The 11,709-nt window shown below is 39.4% G+C and overlaps 1 protein-coding gene across 2 annotated transcripts in view; it reads left to right on the forward strand.

Annotated features, from left to right (window-relative positions):
- opn7b (opsin 7, group member b) overlaps positions 1 to 9,060 on the forward strand; it is a 119,695-nt gene extending 110,635 nt beyond the window's left edge. For both annotated transcript variants that reach the window (XM_074644106.1, XM_074644104.1), the window contains exons 5-6: positions 2,812 to 3,146; positions 3,508 to 9,060. In XM_074644106.1, coding sequence (XP_074500207.1) covers positions 2,812 to 3,146; positions 3,508 to 3,993 — 821 coding nt within the window. In that variant the 3' untranslated portion in view covers positions 3,994 to 9,060. The remainder of the gene's footprint in view (positions 1 to 2,811; positions 3,147 to 3,507) is intronic.
- Positions 9,061 to 11,709: the final 2,649 nt, after the last annotated feature.

Consider the following 11,709-nt stretch of genomic DNA (forward strand, 5'->3'; position numbering starts at 1 on the left):
AGTTAACTAACGTTAATGTGGAACGGTAGTTTAAAAATGATAAAATATGTCGCAGTTGTCGGTTGCGGTTTGTAAACACACGGAATTCGAAGTCAGCGAGCGAGGGAGAGAGAGAGAGAGCAGCGATGGTCGAGCAAGCTATAGAGTGAATGAAGAGAGGGAGCGGCGTTAAGTAAAACATTGTTTCCAAAGCCAAGAAACGTCCAGAATACAGCAGAATAAGAATAAAAGAGAAAAATACAGGCAGAGGGCAGGGTCTCTGCAGATACAGACACCACTACACACCTCTTTGTAAATGTTATTTAAAAAACATTGTTTTTCCAGGTCCATATCATTCAATCACAGTTGGCCTCATGTTAAATGGTAATGGACTTGCATTTATATCACACCTTTCTAGTCTTCCGACCACTCAAAGGGCTTTACACTACATGTCAGCATTCACCCATTCACACAGACATTCATACACTGATGGCAGAGGCTGTCATGCAAGGTGCCAACCTGCCCATCAGGATCTAATCGAATTACTCATTCACACACCGATGGCACAGCCTTCGGGAGCAATTTGGGGTTCAGCGTCTTGCTCAAGGACACTTCGACATGCAAACTAGGGGAGCCGGGGATCGGCTAATCTTCAAATTAGTGGACATCCTGCTCTGCCTCCTGAATCACAGCTTTTCTTTATGTTATGCCAAAAAAATTATGATGAATAATGAGTTCCTTGCAGTGTGGTATATAGATTTTAAATTTGTGTTAAAGGGAGAGCTGGTATCGGCTCGGTAGGCGATATCATCGCATCAATCCTGAGTTGAGTTACAGGAATCGGTATCAGGAGAAAAAAAGGTTTGGTCCATCCCTATTTAAAATGTAAGAGCACATGTTTGAAGGCTTTTGTTAGAAATTGAGTTCAGCTATCCGTGAAAAAAGAGCTCAAGTCGAATCCTTCATGTGCCATTCAGATACAGTAGCTGGAGAGTTTGATCAGTGAAGGGATGCTTCACATCAGATAACAGCCATCTATAATGGCTAACCCAGCCCCCTTCCCTAGCGCCACACAGTTCAGCGAGTGCCACAGGGCTTAATCACAGCCCCTCACCCTCAGCTTCAAGGGTAAGAGGGGCTGACATCCAACTGAAGAGGCTGTGTGGTTTCATAGATAAGGCTCCCTGTGTTCTCCTCCTCACTGCACTCTGAAGAAGCCCTCGTCCAAATCAATTACAGTAGACAATTTGGTGTTTCCCATAGATCCCTTTATTCACACTCTGGCACATGTGTGTTTACAAGCGAGTGCTCCACCACTAATCATGATTCTATGAGCAGACGTGGCATGAATACAGTGTGCTCATATTTAATACGTTAATTTAAGTTCTGATACGAATACAAACTAGACTGTACAATTACACAAGTTATTGAAACAATGGCCTCTTGTGCAATAAACGGCTATTGACTATAGGTTTTATGTGCCACATCATAAGTGGAGTGGTGAGTGGAGTCGGTCAGAATAAGAGAAAAGGGATACTATAAATATTAGAAAGTAGCAACAACCTTGCCTCCTGCATTCTTGTGAATTTGTATGTTTATAAGAACTGCATAGTCTATTCATGTCTTGATGGTAAAATTATGAAATATTTACAGAATGATATATTTTCTCAAATTAGATTGTACTAGTTACTTTGATTGCAAATCTGAATACAACTCCAGCAATCAATGAATCAGAATCAGAAAGGTGTTTATTGCCAGGTGTAAGAGGTATACACTAGGAATTTTCTTTGGTTTTTGTTGGTGCAAGTCAGACAGTATAATAACAAGAATAGATAAAACGTTAGAATAAAATAAGAATAAAAATGTACAATTTACAAAATAAGCTATAAACAAAAATAAACATAAATAAAAAATTAAAAAATAAATTAAAAAATAAAAATAAAAATAAAAATAAAAATAAAAATAAACTAGCAAGTCAATCGCAATGCAAGACATTGCTATACCTGCAGTATAGGAGACAAATAACTCATTTTGTGAATCAATTTAGCTATTTCCTTGAACAGATATGCAAGTGTATTAATACTCAACCATGTGGTAAATATTATATGATTATATTAAAAATATTATCATGTATGAAATATAAATACATATAAATATTATTATGTATTATGTGTTATTATCAAGTAAGTTATTGAGTGAATGTGAAAAGTAGTGGAGGGAATTGAAAATACTGTAATTATGTCTGATTACACCATTTCTATAAAGGTGTCAGATGCATGATTACTTACAGCAAAAACCACACATTCTAATCCACACATATCTTCCGTTCAGATCCCTGTATGCAGGAAATAAACAGCCAATACTGACAAATAGTAGTCACTGTGTTTCCTAATATGAGGTCTTATGTGCACAGGGAGATGATTGGTTCTTTGGCCTCTAAGCAAACTGTGCGGCTACAGAATAATGTTTATGTTTGCTAACTTCACATGTGTATTCCCGTGAGCCATGTGATCGCATATCTGAACATGCCTGAGGTCATGTGAAAAATATTCATTGGCTGTATTATCAAACATACCTACCCATCCTAGGGAAATGTGCTATCAAGTTGTTCATCACTTATTGTACAATATCATCCCACATCCTCCTCCTCCTCCTCCTGTTCTCCTCTTTTCACCTCCTCACTCATTGCCTGTTATCAGCATCAGGTAACCAGATGCTTCAGTAGCATATTGTTGCTATGCTGTTGTTTCTGTATGTCCTCATCTGTCAGTAATCACTCCCTCAACTCTCCCTCCTCTGCCTCTGTCTCTACCCTGCTATGTTCCTCCTCAGGTAACAAGTTCTCCTACTGCCACGCCTGCCTGCTGGTCGCTGGGGTCTGGTGCTACGCTGGAGTTTTTGCTGTCGGTCCCCTGTCGGGCTGGGGAGAGTACGGGGCCGAACCTTACGGTACAGCGTGCTGCATCAACTGGGACGCTCCGAGCCAAAGCTCTGCAGCTATGAGCTACATCGTCTGCCTCTTCCTCTTCTGCTACATTGTGCCCTGCACTGTCATCTTTCTGTCCTACACATTCATCCTGATGACCGTCCGGGGCTCCCGCCAGACGGTGCAGCAGCACATGTCCCCGCAGAACAAGATCACAAATGCACATGCACTTATTATTAAGGTAAATGCATAGGTTCACCTTCAGACATACTATATAGACCTAAGAAAATACTAGGGCTCGGATGATTCACCTATTTCCCGATTTGATCACTATACTTGGGTGCCGATTTGATATGTACTGCGATTTTCAAGTTTTGCAATTCTACAGGTATTGCGATTTGATATTATGATTTAGGGCGCTAACTTCCTTCTACCTCCGCATAGACTCAAATTAAGCAAATATATCGATTCTGGCATTTCAAAATCAATCTCAAAATCATAAAAAAAAATTGCGATATATAGGTGAATCGATTTTTTTTCCCACCCCTAGAAAATATGTGTTTACATGACAAATGTATTTTGTATGTTGTGTCTCTTTTCAGCTCTCCGTGGCAGTTTGCATCGGTTTCCTGACAGCATGGAGTCCATACGCTATTGTGTCCATGTGGGCAGCATTTGGTAACCCAACAACTGTACCACCCATGGCTTTTGCTCTGGCAGCTATCTTTGCCAAGTCCTCCACCCTTTATAACCCTATCGTCTATCTGGTCTTCAAGCCCAACTTCCGCAAATCCCTGTGTCGGGATGTGGCCCAGTGCAGGACGACAATCTGCGGATGTCGGGATGGGAAGGGACCTTGCAGGCAATCCCACCACAAAGAAGAATGCAACTCCACAAGGTTGTCAAATGGGCTACCGGAGAACCACGGGACCTGCAGACACTGTCCTCGCCCTGAAACAGCCACCGGTACCAGGGAAAACTTTACAGAATACAGCCCCCAGCAGACTGCCAGGATACTTAAAGGATCAAAACATAGTGAGGTGGCGGTCAGTCAGCTCTCCAATGAGATGCAGAGTGACTTCCTTTAGAGAAACAATCACAGCCACACAGTGAGAAGGTGAAAAAAGACAAATAATGGAGAAAAAGATGGCAAAAATAAAGGTTGAAAGACACTGAAACAAAAAGCTAAAGATGGATTGAAGGAAGAAATGTTATAACTTTTAAGGTCAAAGTTTTTAGAACTTGTACTCATGCCTCAAATATGTGATACTGCCAAAAACATAAAAAAGACCACGACGATAGATGCCACTACAGAAGGATAAGCGAGCCGAACAGCCAACATGCAACCACAGATGTGTACATCAATATTTCATCAGGTCAAATTAACACACGCCATAACTATCTGATCACTTTGACTGATCAACGTTAAGCAAACAAGACTGAGAATCCATGGACTCACCATGCAATTCAATTCAAGCTGGATTAAATGGGAGGATATTTGAACTTTCTTCTCCCTAAATAACCTTTTATGTATTTATTATGAGTACTGTATTTGATGATTGGTGTTTGATTTGATGGATATTTATCAATGCATGCCTCAAATTGAAGGACCACAGGGTTGCCGGCGTTATCTAACAGGAAAATAGTTCTGTTTTCTCATTACTGAGGAAACATTAAGGTCTCAAAATCCCTCTTTAGCATGTGTAAAAATGAACATGGACATACTATAATTTACCCAAGGTGTTGTATTGATTCCTCTAAAAAGAGGTGTTGCCAATGTCAATTTGCCTAATCAGCTGTGTCCTGAAGGCATGACTGAATTATAAAAGCAGAAGGATTGGGGATAGGGCTTAGGATGACTAAATCTATAACACTCAATAAGTTCTATTCTTTCTCAATATACTCTATGTGGAGACCTCTAGACAAAAACATATATGATAGCGAAGCAAAACCTGTTTGAGGATCCATCATACAATGGTCCAAAATGTACAGTTTCTTAGGACCATCATCTGAAATAAGCTACAAATTTGAAATTGTGCAAAACATGTTGCATTTGAACATATGCTGGATAATATTTAAATGTTGTTTTGTCAACACGTTCTCATCCCAACTCGTCACATACTGACGCTTTGTCAGAACCCTTGGCATCACTTTTCGGTTGCAGTAAACACGTGCTTAATGTTGTGAATTAAACAAAAACACTTGCTTAGGTTTAAGAAAAACAACAGGATTGGGCTTAAAATGACTACATATGTACAGCGAAAATGTGACTTGAGTTGTGAACATGGGACACGAACGAACAGCTGACTGCAACGTGATGCCCGGGACACAAATAGCGGTCTCCTGGATGAAAGCCCTGTGTTGTTGGACCCATCCACCTCCACTCCCGCCCGCCCTATGTGTCTTTTCACTCTCTAAACTGCCACACTTTCTCTGAGCGTTTACTGTTGCCGGGGATGAGTTTACATTGTAGTTAATGGAACGCACGGTGCATGGTGCTAAAGGGTGCCTTGTGCAGCAGTACTGAACGCCAACGGCCGTGACAAAGCATCTGTGTTTGATGCACTGGGAATGAGAACGGGCTGGTTTTGTACGAATGAAGTGCGTTGCTTTTCTGACATGAAATACAGACAAAAATACACTATGAACACCCTTAACAGGGTAGATATCTGATGTCAATGAAAGTCACGTTAATTTTTATCCAAAAGAAATATTATATTTATTTAGAACAACAAGGTTGTAGTTACGTGGCGGTCTTTGGCCATGCTTTAAAATGAAGTGTCTCATAGACAGATAGTGGACAAGGGTGATGACAAGAAGTCAAGTCAAGTCAATTTTATTTGTATAGCCCAAAATCACAAATCACAAATTTGCCTCAGGGGGCTTTACAATTTGTACTTAAGAAGAGAGCGATGTGTTCAAAAATTGGCATCTTTTAATTCCAGGAGGCTGATCATCAGGTATCTATCTCATCATAAAAATGAGCACCAGCAGAGCAGTGGAAAGTTAAATGTATTTAAGTTTTATAGTTAATTCTGTTTATTTACAATTTGGGACTTATTTCCATAGTTGTGGTTAGGATATATACTGGTAATGATAACAATGTGCTCACCAAAAGTAATTTTTTGTGAATCTGGAAACACTGACAGATTACAACAACAAAGTCAGACAGGGCAAGAAACAAGTTAGTTAGATCATCAGATTTAGCCAGATTCTCTAAACGACTTTATTGTAAAACTGAAAGTGCACCTATAATGCTAATTCTTAATTGCAGAGGAAAACTGTGTGTGCGCACAGATACGGTACATCAAAATTGCCTAAAAGTCTGTCCGTAAACTGTGATAGATGTTTAGAGAGAACAGTTGTGGAGAATTCATTTTCCATTCATTTTCTCTTCCTGGGGCTTTGTTTAAAATTGTCATGAGGTCAAACTTGCATACTTCATCGAACTACTCTTTAGCAATGTTGTCGCGTTCCCAGATTTAATCAGTAGGTCAATATGTTATTAGTACAGACAGGAATAATGTCCAAACCTATGAAAATAAGACCCAAAACTGGAATAAACTAATGCTCCTTTATAGTGGTCTGATGACCTTTAGTAAAAACCGGTTTGTGTGTATGAAAGCGATGAAATCATGTGATTTATTTATACAGTGTGTGTATGTGGGTGTATTTTTATAATGTGCCTCTGTGAGCGTGTGCTTTCATGGGCAGATGTATGAAGCTAACAGCGTATCAGCAAATTCGTTTTTGGGTGTGTGATAACACAACCACAACAAAAACAACACTGAAATTGTTATATTAAACATGTTCCATGAGCCATTATAACAAACAAAAAGAGGATCAATTTACTTTATGTCTATGCATGGATATAGGCCATTTGCCTTTAGTGCTCTTCTTGCCTCCTGGAAAAGAGAGGGCCTGTTGTTCAACATGATTTGTAACATGAGAGACATAAGGCTTTGCTTCAGCACCTGCCGACATTATTCCAAAAAAGAAAATGCCCAGCGAGCATAGTTAAGCTTAACCGCAGTTTGTCCAACGAGCAGTTTTGTACTTTTCCCCTGGCAGCATAGGTCATCAAATGGAAGTACAAAAAGACCTGCCATGGACAAGATTAATTAGATCTGCTAGAGCGCATGTTGTGGTTGACTTGCATGACTTTTATGCCGTGTCATGATTCATTTCTTTAATATGGTGAATTGCAGTTCTGTGCAGTTTTCACAGAAAACCTGACTATAAAAGCGGTTCCCATTTTGTTCACTCACTATCGCTTTGTCATGAAATAATTTGCTTTTAAGTACTGCAAAACAACCATCTCAGCACATGTGATGTATTCTGCTGCTGGCTGCACTCCTTAAATTACTGCTCTGACATTGGTACATAGTGACTGCGTCTTGAAGAAATTGATACTAAACCAACATCGGCACCTGAACTAATAGACCACTTGGGCTTTTCACACAACCGTTAGCCCTGGGGTAAGATCCTTGTTAGTTCAGCTTTCAGCTTAAAGCACTGTTAGCTGCGTTCAGATCGATATTAACAATGCATGAAAAAATACAGCCCCCATCATTCATTTCAATGAGGCCCCTGCACTGACGCAGAGGGCAAAAAAACGTGGCAAAAAAGTTGAACTGGCTCAATTTTTGCCGTAATGTGTTCAGCAACACATTGCATTGGAGTACAAGTATACATTCCCGGTAACCTGAATGGGTCATTTCTACTGTTTACTTCGTTGGGACAGAGTAACTTTCCTAAGTTGTAAAATCCTGTCTCATACTATAATAAATTGCTGTGCAATGTCTTGGCATCTGATGAGCCTTCAAACTCATGGATCTATTACTTAAACCAGCCTTTCTTAATCATATTTCACAACCCTATCATCAGGCAAGAACGTCAATATTGAACGATTCTGCAAAACCCGAGACACTGTCCTTTTTGTTTAATGGCAATGTTTTTTTACATCCAATGCAAACTTTAAAATTCTAGCTTTCTGCAATATCGGGTAACGATGGTATGGCTAAGCTAAGATAGTGGTTATGGCAAATAAACTATGTTTAAAGGGATAGTTTTTAAGTGGGGTCGTATGAGGTACTTATCCATAGTCAACAAAGGCTCACCTAAAAATGTTTAAGTGTAAGCTATATTTAGAATATTTTCGCTGGTTTACCTTGCCGTCAGACTGCCTTTCCAACGTGGAACTGAAGCCGTTGTATCCACTTGTGCTCTCGCCAGAGCCACCAGACTGACAGAAAAATTTAATTTTACATCGCAGAACACGGGGGTTTCTGGTCTACTGCTATATCAATTGGTTGGTTAGTTTGTTTGTTTGTGTGACTTTGGTGAATCAAAACCAACCAAAGTCACACAAAAACACAAACAAACTAGCCGATCGAGGCAGCGGTAGACCAGAAACTCCTGTGTTCTGCGATGTAAAATTACTGTTTTTTCCAATGGAGTCTGGTTGCTTTGGCGAGTGCATAGACAACGGCTTCAGTTCCCCATTGGAAACATAGACTGTCTCAAGGCAAGATAAAACAGCAAAAATATTCTAAATATAGCGTACACTTAAACTGATATTGATTTTTAGGTGTGCCTTTCTTTTAGGTTGTAAAAATACGTTTGCTGCCGGCCCCGTCCACAGCTGTACATTGCTTTGGTTCCGTGCGGTAACTCATGTCTGTCTCCAAGCTGGGGGCATCCTGACGGTCATCTACTGTAGGTAATACACTGACTACGGATAAGTACCTCATACAACCCCACTTCAAAAACCCAAACTATCCCTTTAAGGTATAGTTAAAGTCAAGCAACATAAACACTTAGTTAAGATTGAGGTATAGGAAAATAACACTATGCACACTACCTCCTGCATTGGCACTGGATATATATCACAAGGTGCAGATTTGTCCAATATGATACTGGCTTGGTATTTCTTCATCTTACCACTACCTGAAGCAACACGCCACCACCTCTGCATCCCATTGCATTTTTTTTTTTACTATAGCTAACGCCTGGTGACGGTTGTTTCACACTCTGAATGTGAGATATCCCCTCCAAAACCTTAACGCAGGCTTTACTAAACAACAATCAGGACCATAGTTATTCATGACTTTTCAAGGTTATCAAAAAAATAAAAAATAAACAAAAAAACGATTTTTTGCAATTATTAAATCAACATGAACCCAGAGCTGTGATGTTCAAGTATGAATCCTTAACCTGAGGCTAACTGTGAGGTGAGGTTAAGGAAGCCCCAGGCCTTTTTGTAGCCTCAGTTCAACCCTGGGCTATCACATGTAGGTGTGAACGTCTTACTTCTGTAAAAAGAAGTGCCATTTGCAAAGAAAAACAAGCCTTTTCACTGACCTATATAGTCAGAAGTTAGAGACAATACAGGTTTCATCTACGTAACTAACAACTATTGTATACAACTGAATGGATGTACAGGGTCAGGCTCATTACTGGTTCTTGCTCCATAACCTACCAGGAAAAAACTACTCGATTGTACTTACTACTCTGATCTGTGAAAGATGTTGCTGGTTTCATGTTGGCTATATACTGTACGATTTAGGAGAAGAAGGGTTTACGGTACAAGGTAAAGGATCAGTGAAATGCAAGTGTCATGCTGGAACCAAAGGTTACAGTCACCTTTACACTCACTGTCAAAACCAAAATGTTGTTTTGGTCACTGGTGTTTTTATACCAATATGCAGGTTACCATTAAGAGAACATACATATCAAAGACTTGGCTTCCAGTCCTGTGCTGGACGGACTTTGTTCGGCCCACGCTCTTGGGCAAAGATGGAACCAGGAAACATAACTGTGAAAATCTGATTCTGATGTCTCTTTTTTCTATTCTGTTCTACTCAAGGAACAAACACTGCAAGTACCTGTATATTCTGACTCTCTAGCCATTCATACCTGGGTCATCTCTACTGGCTTTACTCATTCAAACAATGTGTATATATCTATATATATATCAGATGTCAGGGATTTCATGTAGACATTGGTTTGCATGTATGTAGATAATATGTGTATGTACAGATGCCAAATTTAATTCATATATTATCATGAATATGAGCCTCAAGTGTAAATAGGGGATGGAGAAACCCCTTTAGTGTCTTGAAATGGGGGTCCATCCATCCATCAGCTATAAGCGCTTATCCTTTAGAGGGGGCTGGATGATGAGTTTTATTTCTGTTATTTCAGCTTCTGACTGGTGGCTTTTAAAGTGTTTCAATAAATGCTTCCTATTATAGGGGTTTAGTCCAAAACCAAGCCTGTGGCTTCCCTCACTGCAGCTGGAATCCATTTGGCTTCAGCTCCTTTAATAGGTAGGTGAAAAGGATAGGCTCAGCTGAATTTATACCCTAATAACTAGATCACTGATATTACACAACGATAATGGCCATGACAGTTGATCATTATCAGATAAACTCCATTTCCCACCATTGCGTTGCTGGGGACACAATAATATAAATGGGGAAATATAATCTATTATGATGTTATTGTATATGCAGCTTCTATGAAGGTGACTGTTTCTACCTCCCAATTAATCATAGAATGTATTTGTGGCTCTTGTTGTCTGAATTTGAATTAGAGATGTGCAGCATTTAATATTAAGGAATCCATGTATCAGAAGTGTTTGATGTGATTACTGCCGCTTGGATGAGCAGTTTACTCCAAGCGAGTTTAATTAAAGTGCTGATATGTCGGAATTGTGCATGAAGCAGCTTGAGTTGGATGCAATTATCATTTGCCCTTGCATCAAGAAATCCTCGTTGTCACTAGTAAGGCATCAACACTTTTGTTAAACGTGCTTATCTGAACTCTCTTTCGGAATCTTACCTGTCAAGAAGCAGCCTGGAGTCATGACAAAAGACTTTGTTAATCCCATTTGAGACATGAGACTGCATCAGCAGAAACATTTCATATGCAGTATTTATAATGGTTTGTAATGCACTTACTGAATTCTTCAAGCCTACACTGCAGATGAATCCTATATGTACTCTCTATATGTCTGTGCTAACCCGCTGTAAATAAAGTTAAATGCGATCAGGAGGATGCAACTAGAATCGTAATCGTCTGACTGCAGCCGGAAAGCAAAGTCTTTGTATGAATCCCTATTTTCTTTTTGTCTTCTGAAACGCAAACACTCTGTCCTCAGGAGATTTGCAATTTTGGACTGCACTGCATTATGCTGGCACATATAAATGCAAATACATACATGTCAGATGTTTTGCAGCCCCCCAATTTCTATGACACAAACAAGGCTGAATGTGATGTGTTGTACATATATGTATGTTTATATATTGAAAAAAAAGTCAATCTATCTATATAGATTTTGAAATATTATTATTACATAATTATTGAAATTATTGTTGTCTGTGAAGTTTCAGATGCATTGTAAAAAAAAATTGACATCTTTTGGTATTTTTTGTTTAAAAAATATTGAGGATTGTATGAAAAGTGTTAAATATCCGAGGGAATATCATTTGTTCTGGGGTAAAATGGAATGATAAATAAATATAATTCAGGATTCCATGAAAGAGAATATTTACTACTTTTGTGTTTCCTTTCTTTAATTGTTTTAGTAGTTGCTGTAGAGCACGACGAAACCGCATGTACTCATTCAGCTACAATCTTGAAGAGCCACGAGTGACGCGGTTAACAGAAGGTTTGACAGTTCTTGGAGTCCCGACATGTTATCTCTGTCACGCCACCGTATCTCTGACGAGTAGTTACATTCGAGGAGGCACCCATCAGCTACAGCATAGCCTAAGATGTAGTGTCAAAGCCTACGCACG

Source organism: Sebastes fasciatus, chromosome 8, assembly GCF_043250625.1.
Source record: "Sebastes fasciatus isolate fSebFas1 chromosome 8, fSebFas1.pri, whole genome shotgun sequence".
NCBI classification, from domain to species: domain Eukaryota; kingdom Metazoa; phylum Chordata; class Actinopteri; order Perciformes; family Sebastidae; genus Sebastes; species Sebastes fasciatus.